The sequence below is a fragment of the Solea solea genome, chromosome 1, assembly GCF_958295425.1.
Source record: "Solea solea chromosome 1, fSolSol10.1, whole genome shotgun sequence".
Lineage (NCBI taxonomy): Eukaryota > Metazoa > Chordata > Actinopteri > Pleuronectiformes > Soleidae > Solea > Solea solea.
In genome coordinates, this window is record NC_081134.1 from 19,854,813 (window position 1) to 19,877,771 (window position 22,959).

General features: G+C 42.7%; 1 protein-coding gene across 1 annotated transcript in view; it reads right to left on the minus strand.

Annotated features, from left to right (window-relative positions):
* The window catches only part of LOC131468915 (cadherin-18-like), a 103,717-nt gene that overhangs the window by 39,766 nt on the left and 40,992 nt on the right, over positions 1-22,959 (minus strand). The window contains exons 3-4 of the mRNA XM_058643625.1: positions 22,466-22,760; positions 14,230-14,349 (exon numbers count right to left, since the gene is read on the minus strand). Of these exons, the coding sequence (XP_058499608.1) occupies positions 14,230-14,349; positions 22,466-22,760 (415 nt within the window). The remainder of the gene's footprint in view (positions 1-14,229; positions 14,350-22,465; positions 22,761-22,959) is intronic.

Below are 22,959 nucleotides of genomic sequence, written 5' to 3' on the forward strand. Positions count from 1 at the left end.
CACCATGATATAAGAGCAGCTGCTTTGTGTGTGTGTGTGTGTGTGTGTGTGTGTGTGTGTGTGTTTTGGAAATGTTCTGGCACCCAACTCGCTCCAGTGGAGTTGGAATGCGGCCCCCATTTTAAATGATAATAACACAGAACATCCATTTATCAATTAAAGGGGTCCAAACCACGACCTGGAAACTGGAATACTTCTAATCAACGTGATCAAGCTGATTCCCAAAACCCCAAAGCAACAGTCTACATTATTAAGTGTAACTGCTGAGTAATAACTGAATTTCTAATCAGTGCCACTCGCTGGTGTTAACCAACAGAGGCGTGCGGCTGTCTGGATGTTAGATGTTCTACTGTTTTTCACCAGCTGCTCTTTGTTTTCATGTAGCGCTTCACCCAAACAGCACAGGGGGGCCATTAAACCGCAGTGAAGCCGCAGAATTGAAGACGATCGTCAGTGGGCTGATCACACTACACTTTATTAACTTTAACAGCGGCTGATGTAAGACACTGAAACCTCGGTGATTTTAACGAAGGTAAACGATTACCGTGAGCAGACTGCGGCTTTCGAGAACAAATAAACGCCGCAGCATCTGTGCTCATAACACTGTAACTTGGTTTGGTCCGAATCCATAAAAGTCACCAATGGCTTTCTATTAAAGTCATTTTTCAGCCTTCCAGTTGTGTTCTCTCTGTGGTAACTCCATTTTATATAATATGAAGAGTTTTACTTTTCAGACACACACACACACACACTCATTCATCACAACACAATGTTCGTCACGGACATGTGAACGCATTGTGCGTCAAGTGCGTCTGAATTAATTTCTATTTTCCTATGTCACGGTGGAGTAACGACGCCATTGTCAGTCTGAGCGTTTGCGATCTTTTCAAGTGGAGAAAATCACAACATGAAAGCCAGAGTGTCCAAGGTTAGCCATTCCCTTTTACCCTCTCCTGATAATTCACACGCTCATAGGAGCATGAAGGCGCAAAGTCGGCGCCTCCTTTCCAAGGCCACTAGAGAGCTTGCACAGACAGGAAATTACACCTTAATATCAGCAGATGCAGATAAGGGCGGGGAAAAAAACAACAACAACAACAGTGGCTGTTTGGTGCAGCTTATGACAACGGCATTTGTTTTGTTTCCACAGACAAACATCGCGGCTATGCACCTGTTAGCAGCCGCTATCTTTTCCGCAGAACCTTATTAAATAAGCCGAGGGAAAACGAGAAATGAAAGAGAGGCGCGATGAAAGCGAGATAACGAAGACAGCGGGGAGGAGCGAAGGCAAGGGAGCGCAGAACATGATTACAAGGGAGGAGGAGAGGCTTGTTTTGTGCCACATTCTGTTCCTCTTCCTTTATTTTTCCTCGTGCCTCATCCATGGTAAAACATGTGCAGTTTAAAAGGTGGCTTTTATGCACAACTCGTGTTAAAGATATATTGTAAAAGATCCAGGGGTTTTAAATCAAAACTAATGCAAAGTGAGGGGCCGACCCTTTTAATTTATACTTAAAATTCAATCAATGAATGACTATAATGAATGATTTCCTCCCAGTAACTAAAGCATGTGTGTGTGTGTGTGTCAGTGGTTAAGGTATTATATATATTATATTCCATTGCCTTATATATTAAGGCAATGGAAATATGATGGTGAATTGATGAACGGTCTGACTGAACTCATTTCCATTCTGTGATTGGGGAAATAATCACTCAAAATTAAGATGTAGTCTCGTCAGAGCTCGCTTTTTAAAAATGATAAGCCGAAGAAAAGTGGAAGATTCAAACCCACATGCGTCTACATGCGATGAGTCAGACAGCATCTTCCCCTTCCTTATTTTTCTGTTCAGTACTTTCTTCTCCAATTCCTTCCTCTCTCTTTGCATGTTTCTTTACCCCCTCCCAATTCCCCAAATGATGTCAACTAAATTCCAGTAAACATGTCGTGCTCGGCTCGCGCCTGCCTGCACCACTGAGTTCATCTGTCAGCCGACTGCAGCGCCCGTGCAACACGTTAACCAAGCCTTTAGCAATAAGCTGCTAGCCTCAGAGACACACACGGTCTGCAGAGCGTGTGGTGGCCACAGCCTGAAAATCATTTCCCCGTCTCTCTTTTGTGGGATATATGAAGAGAGATGCTGATCCAGATGAAGGCTAGGTGGGAGTCCTGCGGGGGATTTTGAAGGTGCTATGTGCAGTGAAAGAAAAGAAAAATAAAGGGGTTAGAGTTTGATATAAAAATCCACCTGTCCTCCCACATATCATCTCTGCTGTAGAGACGAGCATGCGGTCTTTTATAATTAACACACCACCTGTAAGAACTGCATCCTGTCCATATGGTCTGTATTCCGCGAAGACTTATAAAATATGAATTCTTGATGCTAGAGCTTAACCGGAAGGAAGCTGGCACACTCTGTACTTTTCCACTATACAGTTGCAGCACGTCACGGCTCGACTCGTCACGGTTTGAGTCGTTTTCCATACTTTAGAACTTCCAATCACTACAGAACAGCCTCAACGTGGGCGGAGTCGTCATACACCGGCTGCACGGAGATGTCGCGGCGCTGTTGTATGCGTGACGCAAACTAGTGACGAGCAAAGCAGTTCTCGTCGGTGTAACTGAATCAATAGAATCGCTTACTTAAACAGATCAGTTCAGTTCATCCTGCTTGACCGGAGCACAGACGCTGTCTGACACAGTCGCTGAATTAAAATACAGCGGAAGGGAAGTTCAGTGTAAATAACCAGTTTAGGTTATTTACAAAAATAGTACCTACTTAACGTGGGCGGAGTCATCACACACACACAAACGAGTGACTAGTGACTTGTAAAGCAGTTGTTTTCAGTGTAACTGAATCATTAGAATCAGGTCATTAAAAGGATTTGTTCAGTACTTCCTCGACGTGGACTGTCTGGGGCTGTGGACGGCTACATTACGTCCACAGAGCGTCCTGTCAACGTCATGTTTAGAATCGGCTTAGCTCGCTTGGAACCTCGCCAGAGCTGATACCATATCCCCTTTTCCACCTCGCCTCGGCACGGCACAGTTTAGTTATTTACAAAAATAGTACCTACTTAACGTGGGCGGAGTCATCACCGCATGGCTGCATGAAACTGCTTTGACTTCATTTCATGAACGGAGCACAGACAAAAAAGTACCAGGTAGTGGAAATGCAAAGTAACCGTGCTGAGGCGAGGCCATAAGTAAGTAGGTACAAATGGAAAAGCAAAAGAAACGAGGATAGTAGAGCCGTGCCAAGCCGCATAACTATATAGAGGAAAAGTGCCATAATATGGTAACAATTATTTAAAGTTAGCCGGTGTGGTCTGCTTCTGAATTCCTGTGTGGAGACGCCGCCAGAACCTTTAAGTCTTCCGACACCTACACAATAACAACACCAAAATCAATATTTGCAGCTCAAGTGTGAGGTCAAACACAACAAATCTTGGCGGAATGAATAATACAGCAACTCTCAGACTCTTATTTTTACATTTAAGAGCAAATGACACCACCATCAGTTCTCTGGCTATCGCGACGTTGAAAGTAATCTCACGTCAATCGAGAAGTTCTCCAGCCAAGTCCTCGTCTTTCCCTCCAACTAACCACAGCGTGCGGCTCTTCAATTAAGTGACCTATACCAGTTTATGACACTGATCTTGATGACACTACCAGGGACACTACATCAGGAGGTGCCCCGCTGTCAGATCAGAGATTCGGGACAAATGATCTAAATGGTGTTCAGGTGGGAACTTACTGGGCCAAGGCAACACAATGCAATTACCCGCAGAGATGGAGTGGGGACTACAGAAGCACTCAATCCTCTCGCAGCTGTACGGTGTTAGGGAGTGATGCTTCTTTTACCTCGTAAACAATCTTTAGTACAGACAGTGGTTACAAAGAACACCGTCTGCTACTGATCATGACCTGCCAGCGGCGACATTTGTCATTTTGAATCAGTGAAATCTACAGAGCGGGATAAGAACGAGAAGGCGCCCCTCGAACGCCGCACGCGATGTTCCGCTTCCAAGAGATCGGCAATAACAGCGCTCATTACCATTGGAGCTCAGTGGATCTACTGTACTGGGCCAACAGTCGATGACCTTTAATTATCACTCTCACACGGAGAGACATAAACACACTGCAGGGGCCTGGGAACACACGATGATATTAGGGAAGCTGGTGAGGACAAACCAGTTCAGTGCGGATAGATCAGTCCAAAATGTATCAGAATAAATATTCAATCACTTTAGCAACAGACATTTTATAAGAGAATCTTAAATGTGCAAGAGGAGTTCGGTCTCTCGGTGCTGACAAAAAGCTGAAAGATGGAACTTTATATTTGCAAAAGGTTGGCCGGGACGAGGAGGAGGAGGAGGCGTGTTGTGCAATTTCCACTCACAGGAGCCGGCAGGAAAATATCTGGAGTGATTTTTGCAAACTTGAGTCCTCACATAACAACATGTGAAGCTGAGGTGATATTTTAAATCTGAGCTTCCGCAGACTGATAGCTGGCTAGACAAGATATATATCAGTAAAACAAACTAAAGGAGATGCATATGAAATTGAAATAGAAAGTGATGGGGTAGTTGGAGACATAAAAGCACTGAGAGGGAAGAGATTTACCTCCCTGAACTTTTGCCATAGCTTCATTTCAATGCGCAGAGATCAATAGAGAGTGCATGAGAATGTTATATCGAGGTTGGCAACAGAGAAGGACTTTAGTGATTAGACCTTGTTGATGTGTCCATGTTCAATATGCTTAGGCCAGTGAAGATGTGAGAGGGGGAAAAATTGCTCTGCCACACTTCATTCTCGTGTTCATTTATCCCGTCTAACCTGCCGAGAATCTCTATAACTCTCTTGTCATTTCAGACCCAGCCACTCGCTCTTGAACTGCAGTAACCTCAGCCTCCCGGCGAACCTGATTCCCCGCTGTTTACCCATTCCCCTTTCACTTCCTCGCATTTCAGCCGCTCTCTCCGCCAGACTGTCTGTCGCGTAACTCTAGCCTCTCTCACACGTTTCTCTTTCTGCCCCTTTTTAGTTTTCCTTTTCGCTTTCAATCGCGGGTTCGGAGTAGATGTGACGCGATCTGTCGCTCCGCATCTTATCGCGTGCCGTTTTTTTTCCCGCATATCGATTTTGTGGAGTCCATCGTATCTCGTGCGTGAGTGACAAGACTTCCAGAGGTCTGCATATTTCCCGCCAGGAGGAGAGAGAAGGAGCAACTATTGCTTCTCTCCATCAGCCGAAGCTAAAGTTACTCACGTTACTCAAGTATAATGAAACCTTTATTCACGTCTCTGAGTTGTACATTTAGATCCTTTCTAGTCAACAATAGAAAAAGAAAACCAGCATTGTGAACATGCCATGCCATGTGCAACTCATTTGCAGACAGATATAGTAGTAGATTGTTGCTATGAACACAAAACATACAAAAGACACATTCATTCATTCATTCCCAAACCAACAATAAAAAGGGACACAGTTAACAGAAAGAAAGCAAATGAATCAAATGCTCGTAGGAATGGATTTTTTTTTAAAAACGTGTAATGAAAGCTAAAGGCCACTGAAGGCCTCAAAAGAAACAGAACTTTAGTCTGTGATGAAGGCTGAAGGCTTTAAACTGCTGGCATTTTTAAGAGCCAGACGGATGAGGTTTAGTGTTTAGCTGGGGAGGCCACTACCCTGAACTAGAAGTAAAAATGAATCGTTTGTGTATGAAGCAAATAATCACCAGCTGTATATGTAGCACTTGTGGATGAGACTCATGGCAGCAGAGACTGTTGAGAGGACAGACTGGTGTAAGAGTAATTACAGGTCTGCTCTGATCATAATTAGCGACCAACGCTATTACACTTGGCTATCTATAATATCTATCAGCAGGTGTGCCAAAGTTTTTGGGCGATCTCCACATGAACGGAGACACAATAAGAAGCTGTTGCAATTCAGTGTGGGGCACTTTTACAGGCCTGTGAAAAAGGGATTGCTCAGAAAGAAGAAGTCTTCCGTTTGATTCTGCTTAATCATATTTTTTTCCGGTGCCAGAAAGACACTGAGGGTCATTTTGCTTTCCAGAACCTTAAGATTTTCAACGTGGAACGTGAAATACGGGAGCGAGAACAGAGCCGGTGCACGCGGAGTGATAAAGGCGGAGCACGCCCTGTTGGAGTGATAGCATCTTGAGAAGCATGGGAGGGTGAGAGGCTATCTCCGTCTGTGTGGAACTGCGAATAAGACTTAAGCCGTGCTTCACATTTGCACTTAAGGATGAAAAGAAAAAAAAACGGTCAGACAAAGCACTGAAGTGAATCTCTGCTTTTAAATACACGGCAGCTTTAATGTAATGAGAACAGGATGACAAAAACATTCTCCAGGCAAAGTCACATACACTTAGGAGAGAAGGAGACATACCCTCGATGTACACTGGGACTGTGGTTAAGGACAGGGGAGATAAGAAGGTTGTGGGTGATAGATAACCATGCGAGATGTGCAGGATCGTATCAGGGGAGGAGGTGCCATCGTGGAAATGGGATGCTGAAACTGACCCGGGAGAAAGCACACGGCCATATTTTGAATCTCAAGAGCACAAGATGGAGGAAGCACAGAGAAACGGAGCTGGCCAGCCATCTGAGAAAACCAGCTGCATACATACTGTATGACACTGCATCACACATTGTTTAGATTTAACTGAGAAAGTTGAGCAGACGGGAGATGAAGAAGTGGCCTTGGGGAATTGCAAAGTCTCAATAACTGAGCAAGGACAAAAGTTGGCATTTTGTGTTGTTTACACCCGAGAGATGTGCGGATGCACGGCAACGTCTGTGAAAAGGAAAAGAAGAAGAGGCTTTTCATGTCAGCACTGACGATAGCTGTGCCTACAACACTTTATACCGCTCGTGTGAGGTTAATGTTCAGAAAACTAAAAGGTGCATCTGGTATGAAAACCAATATAAACCTCATGGCCATGATCCCCCCCCAGAACAGGGCTAAATGTGGTGTGAGTGATGGATCTAAAATGGATCTTGATTCCATCTTGGGTGTGAGCTGTGTGAGCTGTGCAGCTGTGACTGAAGCAGTGGGCCTCGCTCTCATTTCAGACCATATGGGCGTGAAAGTGATCAGAAAAAAAAAAAGTGGGAAAATTACAATTCCATCCTCGTCTCTGAATGGAGTGTTTTTATATGCCAACATTTCCGAACCACAAGGTCAGCATAATGAAGCAAAGAGATATGTGCTGAATGTTAGTGAAAGAACGAGAGCGAGTGAGTGAGGAGGAGGAGGAGGAGGAGGGAGGGGGGGGGGGGGGGGGGGGCTACAAAACCACTTTACAGTGAGTAGAAAACTTGTTCAAAAGGTTTTGACTACAACACAAATCCATCCGTTCATTATCCATACTGCTCATCCTGAAAGGATCATGAGGGAGCTGGAGCTAACACCACATGTACTTAGCACTCAAAAACAAGCGTCCAGAACTTTAGAACCACAGAAAAGTTTTCCTGTCTTTGCCCAAATGCCGAGCCTTGAGGGCTCAATTATATTCCCATGTAGACTTTTTCTGGCTGTTGGGAGTTTGCTCTGAGGCCGCGTGGACTGTCCAGCTACTGTCTTGTCTTAGGGCAAAACATCGCAGTAAATATCAACATGGAGTCAAAAAAATCCCCCTAATTGCCGTGTCTTTGAACAGGAGAGGGAGGGAGGAAGGGAGGGAGGGAGGGAGGGGGGGTCAGAGGATTTTAGAACAGCTGCCAGGTTCTCTGGAGATGACAGCAGGAGTCTGATTAGATTTATGTCTTCACCTTGGAACAAAAAAAAAAACAAAAAAAACACTGGCTGCCCGGGGGAAAAGCATGGTCTTGGTTCTTTAAGGTTGGCGGGAGCCAGGAAACGCCGAGTCATGAGGTGCAGAGACTGTAGCAGTCGGTGGAAAAGCCAGTTAAACAAGGAGAATCTGCATGATGCTGGAACTCATGTCGGCATACTGCGGGAGTTGTAAGTGAGGGTGTGGAAAGAGACCGTGATTGCCATGTTCGGGGTTTCGGTGGGCGGCCACAGGGGATCAGACTCTGTGTGGACAAGGTTTTTTTAATGAGTTTTCTTTTGACGAGTCTCTAGTTTTCTTCTGGCTGTAGACCCGCGGCTGGTTTGGCAGAAGTCGTGGTTCTTAAAGAGATAGAGGGAGGAGAAAGAGGATGGTCTTGAGTGGGAATCATCATCTACAGGAGTTGATCTACAGATGGGATGCATCCAACACCCGGGAGGTGTATTTGTGTTTTGGAGGTGCTCGACTGGTGTCGACACCTGTCGACGATAGATCGCGAACACGCTGTGGAATGTGAGAATCTTCCTCGGAGATAAATTCTCTACATGACAAGAAAATGATCAGTATAACAGACAGAAAGAGATATTCCACTATAGTATGGATTTGCACAGTTGCTGTTGAGTTTAAATGACTTTTAAAGACCCAGACGTCTTCTCTCTGACTTTCACTTCAGGATGAGAACATTTTATCCAGACAGATTTTTCTTTTACCATTTAACGATTTTACGTTGTAATTTATTGTGTTTTATGTTTGTGTTGTAAACCATGGTTGGTTTTAAATGTGCTAAAGAAATAAAGGTGACTTCAAAGATGAGTCTGTCAGAAATTGATTGGGACTGTGGGACCCAGGAGGAAGACTCTAATCTGTCTGATACGGATCTATCACTGTATGCCTGGGTTAGCACAGAGCAGAGCATACATCGTATTAATGAAGACATTTAAATTTTACTTTCAGAAAAGCATGGTTGCAGAAGGCCTAGCATGTACTATAAATAACTCTTATAGAGAAGAGTTAGCAAAGACGTTGCTTCTCACCAGCGAAGACAGTCGTAATATCCAGTTAATGCTAATATTGGCGAAAAAAGCAACCTTTGCAAGTCAACTGTCCCGTCATTACAGTTCAGTGTTGACATTCCATTAATCCAACCATCTGCCTTCATCTGCCGCCAGCCTGATCGCTTGTTTGCAAATACTCGCGCAAAGAAAAGAGAGACAGAGACAGAACGCAGTGTAGAGTCGCGTTTGGGGCTGAATGTACTCAGACACAGACATTTGCAAAAGCTCTTCCTCGCGTGATGTGAGAGAGGATGTCAGGCTTCCTAAATGCCTGTAAATTGATTTTTTTTTTCCTCTCGTGGAAATCTCAGTTGAGGGCAGTAACTGTGTTAGTCTTTGCAGTGGACTACTCACGATCCCCTATCTCTCCCTCCCTTTGGCTCGACTTTGTCTTCTAAGAAGAGCAAATCATATAATCCCTCCAGGTGGGAAGCAATCCTCTGCTGGCGAGGAGACAGGAACGCAAACGAGAATAATTGGATGGAGGGGGGGGGGGGGGTGGGTTTGGCAGCAGAAGGAGGTTGAAGAAAAAAAAAGGTGCATTAGAAACGAGTTAGAGGAGGGAGACGCATCTTTGTGGTGACAGAAAGGGAGGGCAACTGGTGCTGTGCCCATTTAGTCTGCAGTTTTCATTATCTAATGTCCCACCGGGGGAAATAGCACTTTGATACTGTTGACGACGCGCGTTAACCTGTGATTTTTGGGCGCGTTGTATTGTAGATGGCATTTTCAGCAGCGCTGTAGTGGCACATTCAGAAAATGATTGAGATATCTGTAGTGGTTAGTGAAGAAGACACGCGTCAGAGCCCCGGGTTGGAACGAGGGTTAGGGCTTTTCTGCATGGAGTTTGCATGTTCTTTAGGTAAATTGGAAGAGAGTGAATGGTGGATTGTCTCTGCGATGGACTCGCGATCTGTCCAGGGTGTGACCCCGCCTCTCGCCCTACGTCAGACTCCCTCCTGTGGAGGATAAAGCGGTAGAAAATGGACGGACAGATGGATTAAGGTATCTATCTATTCATAGTTCGTCTTTACATAAATTTGCTCATGAACAGAAACAGTCTGGGGATGCATATCTGGTATAACTTCTGACTGTTAGCAGGATTAGTTCAAAATCCAGCAGAACTGATTTCCATAACATTTTGTGGAGGGGTGGTGCGTGAGCTGAAGAACAGGCAAAGGATTTGTTTTTTTTTCTTTAAGAGTGCCTGTGTGTGTAGGCACAGTATGTGTGCTCACATCTGAGCTCTTTCTGAATAGAAATAACAAGACAATTAAGTTAAAGAGCAGCTACTACACAGCAAACAGCTTTCATGTGCTGTTTGTTTGTGTCACAAATACAAGGGTTGACTCGAGTGTGACAGTAACACACCTGTGCCATAATGAGGCTGTTTAATCAGCGTCTTGATATGTCTCACGCACCAGGTGGATAGATAATCCTACAGCAAATTTATTTGAGAGGAATAAGCCTCCAGTGTGTGCAGAAGAAAGCCGAGTGGAAATTGAATTGTTGCATTTTTACTCTTTGCTGAGTTTATTTAGGACCTGCTGCACTTTTTGCGAGTGCCTGCCTTTAGTATAATCAACACTGGCACGATCAAGCCCCAGTGTAAACTAATTTAAAAGATTTAGAGCAGTGTTAGTCAATTAAAATCCTGAGAAAATATCCTCAGTGGTCCAGGACGTAATATCTAATACAAAGTGCAGTTGATTAAATGCTTAAAAATCCAACACAGTGTGTGTTTAAATGTGTGACCTGGGATTTATAGTATGTAATGTAACTTTGAGAGTACTATTTTTAGGTGATGTATTGTTGGCAGTGCTGACGAGTAAACCGCGTTGTTCTGACGAATGACGGTCGATCCTCAATGAGTACGAACTGGAGCCTGGGAAAACCTGAGGCTTTGCAGCTGCAGTATAATGTGCACCCAAAAAATTGCTGAGCTCAACATAAGAAGCATGCTAAGCCTGCAGTGCACAGCGCAACACCAGCTGCTTATAATCTGTTTTCTGGTTGTTTTCATTCAAGCTACAGCAAGTTGACAAACTTGAAACTAGAAGGCGGGCATTTGTTGTGTTGAACGTTATCTCTGAAGATCCATGTGGGGTGGTTGTTAGGAAAATTGGAAGAAAAAAAACAACAACTAACAGAGTGTGAAGCTGGAGTTCTTTGAAAAGTTTCCTTGTGTGTGTTTTTTTTATACTTATTGTTTTGTTTCACACAAAAGCGAAACCATGCTGCTGTGAATCCAGCCTAAATACAACTGACATCTCGCACCAAGGAGAGAGCAACAAAATCTTCTGAGCCTCCTTTTATATCTACAGGGGGCTAGAGTTTGATTCACCACAGGTTTTTTTTGGGGGGGGCAAACAGTTAATACTTGACATTCACCGTCCATATTTCCACACTTCCCTTAACCCTTTGCATTACCGTAACTCCTAGACCGTTTGCGTCCATAGTCTTGTCACTGTGGTAGAACCTCAGGATTTGCGCCGAACGACCGCCCAATCACCAGCACGTCCCCTTTGTGACGTCAGCTTATTCCCTAACGGTTAAAAAACTGCCAGATATCAAAAGTGAAAGTTATCGTGGACATCGAACGGAGCAGAAACAATAAAATCAATATAAATCCTGATTATCAGACGACCTAAATATCATGTGTCATGCCCAAGAAAGCTGGTGGTGTTTAGTTGTTGTCTTGTGGTTTCCTGTTTTATTTTGAAATTTCGCTCTCGTTTCAGGTAACTTGTTCCTTCCCCTTGTGTTTTCCTGCCAGTCTGATTGTCTGCCCCGCCCTGACTGTTTCCACCTGCTCCCTATTAACGTGTGTATATTATGGTCTGTGTCTCCCTTTTGTCTGTTGCCAGTTTTTCTTGTCTTGTGAACCAGAGAACCTCATCAGGTTTTTGTACTTTTGTTTGCTACTTTGTCCTTTGCTGGTTTTGTTTCTTAGCTTTCGCCATTTTTTGTTAGTAGTTTTTCCCTCTTGTTGTAAAAAGTGTTTTTTTTGTTAAAAAATGTTTGTTTATTTTTCACTTTGTCTCCTGGGTCGTGCAATTGGGTCCAAGTCCTTGTCCCGTTTGGACATCTCGATAGTCATAAGAGGGTTAATCGTGCCGGAAAACAAAAGGACCTTATCCATTTTTCAATCTGCTTAATCTACGTCGCCATTCAAAAAAAGCTAACCTATATTTGTTTGCTTCTTCATAGTAATGCTGTTTGAGAGTGAAGACAGACAATACTATAGTATTATCTATTCTACTCTAATAGGGACCAGAATAAGTGCTACTCAAACACATGATATGGTGCCAAAAAAAAGTCACAGTAGCAGCATCAGTCTCCACACAGACAGACAGACACACAAGGCAGATTTTCTGGCTCCAGATAATTCCATCTATGCTGAATGGAACTTGCTTTGAAAGGCACTCTGAGCACGTTTGGATCCCCTCAGTGCGCCGTCTCTGTGGCCCTGTTCTGTTCCCTCTCTTGGTGCTTTAATGAACACACTATCATGCCTGGGAAAGCTTTTGTTTTGGGGAGTTATATAGAGAGTGAGAGTTAATTAAGTCTGCTCTGCATTTCCTAAGAGGCCCAATGCATTCACTTCACCGCAAAAAAAAATCACAATAATCAAGTGTAATGTATAATTTATAAATATTCACACAATGATATTCTCTTAACCGGTCGTATTGTAAGCGAAGTAAAAAGACTGCATTGTGGCCTTTGAGGCCGTGCGGTGTGTAATGGAAGGTAAGTAGAAGTGGGAGGTAATTCTGACTAATATGGGCTGCAGTAGCTAATAAAGTTTGAATAAAATACTGAGTGGGTGGAATTGCCTGGAGCCTCTTGAAGCAGCACAGATAAAAAATAAAGTACTATGTGAACTTCCAAAGGCGTTCATTTCACCAGTACGAGCTTTGTTGTTTTTATGTCCATCAAATTCTGTGATTATTGACATTTAGGATTTTAATTTTGTGACTAAAAGTTGAATGGGACTGTATGTGTATGTGACGCTCAAACAAGTGTTGAATAAACCCTCATTAAAGCAGATATTTGTTGACATGAAACTAATTACTTTTACCAGTAATTAGGGTTACACTGTAACCATGAAATCCATGGTCATGCTATTGTTCAAGTGTAATGGTAGGTCAGACTAAATATGCATGCCTCTGCTACTGAAACCTCAAGGATTCACATTGGGAGGAAATACACGGTGTATTTTTTGGACCGCAGCAACTTTTAAACATCATGTTTGAGTTAATTTGGGGCTTTCAACAAAATTCAAATCCAATTTTTTTTTGTGTCAGTCTGACATATCACAGCGAACCATTCAATCAGTGATGTGTGACAATTATTCAAATCTATTAAAACGTGAAAATTGCAGCGCTTTAATCACAATCACAACCGCCCATGATTGCTAAGCATTCAGGAGATTGAATGTCATCTTAATTGTGAGAGGAAAGGACAGACCCTCTCAATAATAAAGATGTTTGTCGTCTTATTCGGGCGAAGCAGCAAAATGAAGACGTTGCAGACGAGTTTGTGCCCATTGATCGTTTGATTTCTGTCACCAATAACGTTTGAGCAATTGTTCTCGGAGACACGACGTGGTGACAGCTGAATCCCTGCATGGTGTGACTGCAATCGACGAGCAGCAAAATCAAGCACCAACAACGTCCAAACGGTACTTTGACAGTGAGAAAGTGATGAGAAAGGCATCCGACCAAGGCTCCTATGACGTCCACGTGGACTGTGGACGTTGCGGTTCCTGCAGCCTTGAGCCGACACTGTGCGTCCTCAGATGTGACTGAAGTGTGAGCCACAACGCTGGGAGACTCCCAGACATGGCACGAGACATGGCAACCCGACTGACCTCTGTGGTGTTCATTCAAGTGTGTCAAAAACAACCGACTTATTTCACGTCACGCTCAACTGGGTAATATGAGGTAAATGATAATTAAATGGAAATCAAAGATTGTGGGGATGTGTTATGCACCTGCAAAACTGAGGAATAAAATTGAGGTAAATAGAATTCAATCACCTCACATTCTGACACTTTTTTCAGACTTTACTGACGCTCACGTTGTCATTTTTTAAGAGCAAATCTTTCCCCTATATACACTACTGTTTTTCCAGAGGAGAACATATGGCGAGCAAACAAAAAACAGCAGGGGTTGTTAAAACTGTCTGGGTTACAAAGTGAATAACTTGTTCTTGGAGGCGGTCAGAGATTTGGCTAAGTTCACGGGAAATCGCCGCCTGCATCACTGAGCGGCCTCTAAAAAGTTTGTTCGGCTCAGTTTTGTAGAGCATTTAATAAGCAGTTCAATTAAGCACAGGAGCCGTTTTACCTGTCTTGGGGTCAACAGAGAAGTACGGCTCTCCCTCCAGAATGCTGTAAACTATCTTGGCGCTGTTCCCGTAGGTTGGGTCGTCTGCGTCTGACGCGGTCACCTGGAAAACGGATGTTCCTGCAAATAAAAGGAAGGCAAGTGTTCAATACGCGTGGAAATAATACCAGAATCGAAGATCCACAGTTGCAAATCCCTTTTATTACACACTATTCAACCAAATATAACAAATAAAAGAGATGTAATGCATGTCGTCAGGAGGTCGTCATCAATATCTAATAAGTGTGCATACGTCATGTTGGCATGAGAACATGCTAGAGAAGTAAGTGAAGGACTGAGAGGTTTATTTACATGATTTTCCTCTAATGACATTTCATAAATGATGGCTGTGATAGGTGGTTATCAATTGTAACCCTAGTGTGTTGACAAGGGGCAAAATAACATTTGAAGAAAATGTCACTGATGGTGTTGCTGTGCTCTCCACAGTTGACCAAAAAATGCTGCAGAGAGAGAGAGAGAGAGAGAGAGAGCGAGAGAGAAGGGAGAACCACCCAGATTGAATTGTAACTGTAAATCTGAGTGTTTCACGATTACAGCAGCTCGAATGGATCTAGAGGAAAGGACCATCAGCTTCATATGATACACAACTGTGATAAATAACAGCTAAAAAGATTCTTTGATTGGACTCTTTACCTCCTGTCAAATCTGCATAATTATTCACACGCGTGGCGTTCGTGTTTACCTCAGAAGAATGGATTGTTTGTTGCGCGGCTGACTGAACTGCAGCCTGTTTATTTAGCCAGCTGCTCGAGCCATGAATAAAAAGCTCCTTTGTAGAGCTGTGAGGGAGTTGTTGTGCAAAGTGCATGCCCTATATTCTTTTTTTTTTTTTTTTTTTTTTTAGCTAGAATCATGACTCTGTCTCAGAGGTGGACCTAGTCAGAATGTTTAAAATTCAGAGAAAAAGAACATTTTCAATTTCAGTATTGAGAAGGAGCTGTGAAACGAACACAGGCTGCATCCTGATCAAGACCAACAACTCAACATCGCTGGTTTGGCCTTTTGGTCAAATATAGGAAAAAAAAATGTTTGTGCTGCGAAAGATAACAGTAAATATTTTTCATTCAGCATGGTCTTGTGTGTGTGGTAGGGGGCCAGGTAGTCGAAGGTTCCACTACCAGCATTTCTAATTTAGTTTGATACTTAGCTTGCTTACAGAGTGATTGGTGGGTTAAGAAAATATCTGTTGAATGCTGACTTTGTTGGGACGGCAGAACCATTCAGTTATTATACAGTACGAGCACGACTCGACTCGGTTTGGTCGTTTTCCATGACTTCATAGTACCTTCTCTCACTGCAGTGACGTGGTTTTATACACGATACAAACAAACTAGTGACTTGTAAAGCAGTTGTTTTCGCTCTAACTGAATCATTAGAATCAGTTGATTATGAAGACAGAATGGTTCAGTACTTCCTGCATGACAGTCACTGAAGTAACACTGAACGTGGTCGTGATTCGGCTCACGGTCGCCGGCTTTCAGCAGTGCTGTCGCTAAATGCACCAGACTCCTAAAATATTGACATTTTAGACATTTCCTTTGCTAAATGTTGGAGATTAACGCATGTTTTCAGGGATTTTTAAGTCTTTTTAACCAATCTATAATTAGGCATTGCACCAGGTAGCCAAGTGCAAAGAGCAAATGGAGTAGAGTTGAGTGGAGCAGTGCTAGAGCTGCACCATTAGTTAACTTAGGCTACCACTGCATTACACCGCGCTGCATCTTCTCTCACAAACTCTCTTTGACAAGCACTGACATCCGTGTGAGTAAACAAGCAGCGAGTCAAATTTAATTTAGGCCTGTTACCAGTTGCGGCTGAATTTCAATGTGTTTTAGCAGGAAAAGCACAGTTGCTTCTCATTAATTAGTTATGGCTCTGTTTAGTTCATGTACTTCAGAGCTGGTGCAGCAGTAAAACCAACCCCTCAGGACGCTAAATGGAACTGAATCATCATCATTAATTTGATTATTTACACCTGTTATTTTCTGCTGTGGTGACCTGTCAAAGCTGCTGTTGTGCAAAATCCACATTCTCTCTCTCATAAGCTTCCCTTAAATCTGTGTTGTCCTTCACGTTTGTTTAGTTCACTGCATTTTTTATAAAGAAACTCTGGTCCTTGTATTTATTTTCTAGCTCAGAAAAAAAAAAAAAAAAACCACAACCACCACCAACCACATTAAATCACAAACAAGCCCAGATGCTGAGCATAATGTCGCTGTCACTGCTGATGCACTGTACTCTGATTAGCATCTAAAAATGAAAACCAAGCCACTATCCATTTTCTTTAACAGTGCAAAAAAAAAAAAAAATCTTGTTTTTATGCAAATGTGACACACAGCACACTCCCTAAATACATAGTATGAGCTGCAGTGAAACACAGTGTGTGCTGTCAGCAGTGCTCTTGTAAAGAGCCACAGCCCATTAGCCTGACCATGTAGCAGCAGACAGGTGAAGCCAAAGCTTTTATCCATTCTCATTCATCATGGCAGACCCGTGCTTCATTTATTCACACGGAAAAAAGGCAGCACAAGATGATAGATTTATATTCAATTAAGGAGTCTTTTATACACTTCACTAGCCAATGTTTTTTGTTTTTTGTTGTTGATTAACCGGTTTATGTACATAATGTGCTTGATAATTAGCCAATGAATCCAAATGCAAGTTCAGCTGTGTGGTTTGCAGATTCTTCATCTATATTCATAGAGCTACACAGATCAGGGTTAGTTTAACTGGAGACTGGGAGTGTGACTTGATAAGTACCAGCCTCTCACCAAATGTTCAAAGGTGTCTCCAGATGAGCGGCACAGCGGCATAGTGGTTAGCACCGTGTGGGTGCTGTTTGATTTGCTTGTTCTCCACGTGTCTGTGTGGGTTTCCTCCACACTCTCCAGTGGCCTCGGAAATTTGGTTGTGCAATTTTGGTTGTATAATGACAATCGAGATCATTTCATAAGCATGACTTCTTACGGTATGCTAATGCTCTTCATTTGCTTGGCTTATGTTTACATTTACATTCCACACAACTCTTCTGGTGTCTCAAATCGTTCATCTTCATCCATCGATTTTCTACCAATTTATCCTCCACAGTCACTCCCGGGACAGTTCGAATAACCATTCACTCTCATATTCGCACCTACGGTCAATTTAGAGTGACCAATTTATCAATCCCCACCACTGCAAGTTTTTGGACTGTGGGAGGAAGCCAGAGAACCCGGAGAAAACCCACTCACACATGGGCAGAACATGCAAACTCCATGCAGAAAGACCCTTGTTCCAACCAAGGCTCGAACCCGGGTCTTCTTGCTAGTTTCAGATAACAGATGAGTTTTAAACTTCATTTGCTGGCAGTGGAAAGAGTCCATGTTGTGCTCGCTTAAAGAAATTCACTGTAAGCCATGTGGATATTTTGTAATATTACAACTAGTTTAGGGCTCATCTAATATTAACTCACACAAGTGTGATGTTGAAACTCAGAGCATCTTTTATTCAGTGGTCAAGCATGACTCACTCACTCACTTAATCACCTTCTACGGCTTTATCCTCCACACAAGGGTCGCGGGAGGTGTTAATCGCAGGCGACATAGAGCCAAATATATACGTATATATACACATGGACAGGTCACCAGTCCATCGTAGGGCAAACATACAGACACAAACAACCATTCACTCTCTCATTAACACCCACAGTCAATGTAGTGTGTCTCACAGAGAGAAACCTACGCACACAGACCGGGTGGATTGTGGACTTTTCACTCGTTTGGCAGGATGATTTTTAAGTTAATTGAACTTTCTAATGCATCAGATACAAACATGTTTGGGGAGTACCTTAAGAGAGCTGGGTTGCAGCTGTGGGGGGCCTTATTAGGACAATTTATTACTCATCAAGAGCTCTTAAATGGCAGAATAAAACAATTAATATTTGTTATCAACTGAGAGAGTCCTCAGGCTTGCGGTCACACCGTTGCACACATTGAGCTCGTCTCCTTTCAGCTGCTCGGTACACAGGAATAACAGAGCTGCTGCACTGATTTCACCCTCGGATCGTTTTTGCTGCTTACTTCACACAGAGGCTTTTCTCAGCCAGTGATCACAGTTCGGTAATGTCTGCTTAAGGTCTGATCAACCTCCCCTCGGTAGTATATTGACAAGAAACTAGCAGTGGTTATTGTATTGTAAAGATCATACAGCCTCACATGTACAGTGTTACTCCTATGAGCAGTGAATGCTTTTGGTCTGGCACAAAGCCGAATGCTAAGCTTTTCATTTCAAAGGGCTGGACTGACAAATAATAGAAGAGTAATCATCGCAAACACAACAGCACATACTGTATATATACACACACACAATACAGGTACGTCATCATTTGACGACTGGCTGAGACAATGACATCCAGCAAATCATGTGGTCTTTGTAGATAACTGAGCAGCTTTCATAGCTAATTCCAAATTTAATCGAGTTTATTGATTGAACAAAACAACAATGACCAGATTTGCTCTCTTTAATCTCCACAGTCAAACATAAAGTTTCCGAAAGGGATGTTTGGCAGCAGATTGTTGGTATGTCAATATTATGTCCCTCCTGTATGAAAACATCCCTTTCAACAATGTGAAGAATGCTGTGGTTGAAGCTCTATTTTTGGAGTTTAAAATATCAGAGAGGTAGAGAAGTGACACAAAGAATTTGGGTCCATTAGTGTGTGGATTGTTCTTTGTTTTAAATGAATTACAAGCCATTAAAAGTTCTTGTTCCCATAGCTAATGTTTTACTTCTTTTAAAGTGGAGGTTGCTGGTGTTGCATTTCCTCATGTTTACAACTAAACTTACTTGTGTCGCCCTGAATTAGGAGCTCAGAGAAACCCTGAAACTGATGTCCTGAAAAGTGCAATAATTGCAAGTTATTGCTTTGGGTCTCTTTTGAATTTCCACTCCCAAATGCTTTAAGAAAAAAATAAAAAAAATAAATAGGTTGTGTCATGATAAATGTATCAGCCCAGATACATAGCTAGCCACATTAATACTCAATTCCTTAAGGTATTTTGACAAGGCAACATGGAGGTGCAGCCATTTTCAACTCCAGTATATTAACCAACCCTAAACCTGAGATCCGTCTTCCCAATCAAAAGCCTTGTTCTCCAGTCTTCCACACCAAATCTGTGAAACCCTTTCTTGTTACAATGAGCAATTGGCAAGCGAATCCTCATGTTTTAATCAATTTCAATCCTTAGTACAGATAAAGTAATTATTGTTTGTGTTTTTTTTTTATTATTATTCATATGCACATCAACAATTCTAGTCTTGAATCCTGTCTTAACTAGATGTCTATCAGCTGAAGGTAAAAAGTCAGGGTATAACTAGAGTTGGTCGTGTTGAGGGCTCAGTGCAAATTACACTCAGTTCTAGTGCTGCAGTCAAGACCAGGCTTACACCAAGACTCGAGACCAAAACAGAGTGAGACAAATTCAATTCAATTCATTATAAATAGTATACGGCCTACCTGTCTTGGTCCCTAAATGTCTTGGTCTTGGGCACACTCTAGTTTTGGACTGATGACTGTGAAGATGCTTTCAGAACATTATTTGTGTTCCTCACAAGTCCTGACTTTACCAGAAGGTTTTTGGTACAAGGAAACGCAGGGGGGGCGAGGAAGAACCAGTACTTTGCAAACTGCTACCCAGGGAGACCGGGTACTCTACAGTGGAGAATCACATGGGCACCATAAAGCCGGCGCTATTACCTTTTAGGCAGAGAGTTTGACCTTGAGACAGACCACCGAGCATTGACATGGATCGACTCCATGAAGGATCATTTAAGGACACTTAACTCAAGTCAGTTGACCATGCCATCGGTTTTTTAGAGTTATTAGAAGAAAAGAGGGATAACAAAATAAAGTTCCTACATAACACAAGCAGACTTGCATACTAAGGCAAATTTACAAAAGATATACAGTTCCACAAAAAAGAAAGAAGTCTGCCATAATCCAGGGAGATAGTGTTGAAGCCTGTGTAATGCAAGAACAGCCTAATATTAATTTATAAAGGGGATTAAAAGGAGCTATAAAGTCTACTTTACAACAGACAGAAGACTGAGAGAAAGCCATAGCTCTATTGATCCCCGTGATCTAATAACCGAGAGAAGTGATCATTTATGCCTTTGTACAGCATAAAATACAATCAAAATAAAACTTATCACTTCCAGCCCTCAACCAACATCAGCTTATTGTCAAGTATAGAAACTTTACAAAACTTCCAAACCTACTGTCTACAGTCTGTGATGTTGTTGTGATGTTTTAGACCTACACTTTTCATTATGATGTGAAAACTGCACAGTGTAACAATAATAAATGAAACAACCATGTTTATTTGGATCCCAAACATGCTTTCTATATGTTTTTTTTTTTCCGCTCGCTAACAGGATGTGGCACTGAGTCACTGCACAGAGATCCTGTTATTCTGTAGAGGATAGTGTTTGTCTACCATGGCTTTAATGTAGGGGTGCCTTTTAAAGACACCACACCAGAAAGGAAGTAATCATGTCCTTTTCCGGAACCTTGCTCCTGCTACATCTCAATGACTCAGTCACTAATTTGCCAAAGTGTGTAGGACGACCCAAACACAAGTGGACATACAAGGAACATTGGTCTCCAAATGACTACTTCTTTAAGTTAATGTTGATGTGTGTGTCAATTCATTTAGTTTTCCTTAAACTCAATCCTCCACCTAATTTACACTTAGGCTTTGGGAGTAAATCCATTGATTGCTGCTGTCAGAGATACAGTACATATGCCACTCATTTGGGTTTCAATATAAATCATTGTCCATCAAATGTGACCCAGGTCTTGGATGCATTTGATGCAACCATTTACTTTGTAAACACTGAATCTTCCATGTATGTAAATGTAAGTTCCACAAGGTTCTGTGTTTGGCCCAATATACTACTGATCATATACTATATGCAACTTTAGCAACTAAAACACATTAGTTTGCTAAATATTAAGCACGCTTTAATGACATAGAGACTATACAGACAAGAAGCACATAGTAAATAACAATGTCCTGGCAACTGAAAAGGGTGAAACACAAGGTTATAAATACTCTGGGGACCAATTAACTAATGAGACACTGGTGAGACAGAAAAAAAAGTAGTAAAGAAGTAAATGGTTTGTGTTTATATCACACTTTTCTAGCCTTGATGACCACTCCAAGCTGCTTTACACGACTGTTTTCACACCAACATTCAGTACATCAGTTGCAGTGCGGCACATTTTCTTTCACTCGTCTTTCATACCCGTTCACACGATGCCGGCACAGCCGTCAGGAGCAACGTGTTGGGAATCCAACCAACACCCTTCAAGTTAAAAGACGACTCACTCTACCAATGAGTCATCGCTGCCCCGGAAAGTAAAGGCAGGCAAAAATCCATAAGAACAGTGCTTTTCTCAATAAAAGAGGGAATAGAAACCGAGCTCAGGAACCTTGCAACACAAAGGGGAAATGACCACACTGAGTATTCTGATTCAAAGATGTTACCTCCCACAGATGCCAGGGACAGCCATTTTAGATAAATGTTTCTAAAAGACACAGATAAAGCCCCATGTGTTTATAATTTCTTCCCTAGACGATTGCAGGTGATTGTCAATCGCTCTCCCAACAAGTTTCTAAAGACTTTGCAGGATATCCATAATTAACCCAGAGGAACTCAGCAGAGCCCGAGAGCAAGGTGAGATCCTCCTCCCTCGTCTTCTCCACCCGCATGCAGTCATATCCCATTAATGCACGCTACTGACTCTGCTTCGTCACTCTCCTCCTGTCACTTTCTCTGCAGGTATTTCTGCCTCTTGAGTGGCAGTGGGCCAAATACTTTCTCCATGGGATTATTGAATAAAACTCACTTGTCAGAGACAGGAAGTAAAGACAAGATTGTTTTAACTCCCCGGTGAATGATGGGAATCAGGATTAAATGAGACTCTAGGTGGTACATGGGAAAAACAACTTTTTTTGTATTACGATAATTGCCACCTACTAGCGTATGGTGCAATAAACATAGCACATTAATTGTAGTAATTCATTTAGAAATCATGATTTGATGAGAGTATTCTATTTTGGTGTGCCATTTGTTTTTAGGTTTGGTACTGTTGCAACTTGACTAAGTCACCGTTTGTGTGAGGCTACTGTCTTACCAACATCAGACATCTCAGGCACAGTGGCTGAGAACGGTCCATCAGGGAATGTTGGCGGATTGTCATTGACGTCCTGGACCTTGATGATGAACTCTGACTCCGTCTCCAGTGAGCGGTTCGTCCAGCGATCAATTGCCCTTGCGTGTAGGACATACTGAGACTTCCTCTCGCGGTCCAGGCTCTTGGCGGCGTGGATGTCACCCGTCATCTCATCAATGATAAAGATGGAGCCGGCCCCCTCACCGGACAGGATGTATCGCACAGAGCCATCGCCCTTGTCAGAGTTGGAGTGGAGCTGGAGATGTAAGGAGAAAATGAGTGAGGTGGGGGGAGCAGTAAAGAGTGTGACAAGTACGTAATTCAGAGTAATAGCCAAGTGTCAGGATGAGTGGTCAGTTAATGGTGAGAAGCATGCAATGGGTGATACAACCATCCAATCAAGGAGGGAGAAGCAGCAGTGCTGGAGGATTGGAGTGTGACGGGCCGTGCAAAAG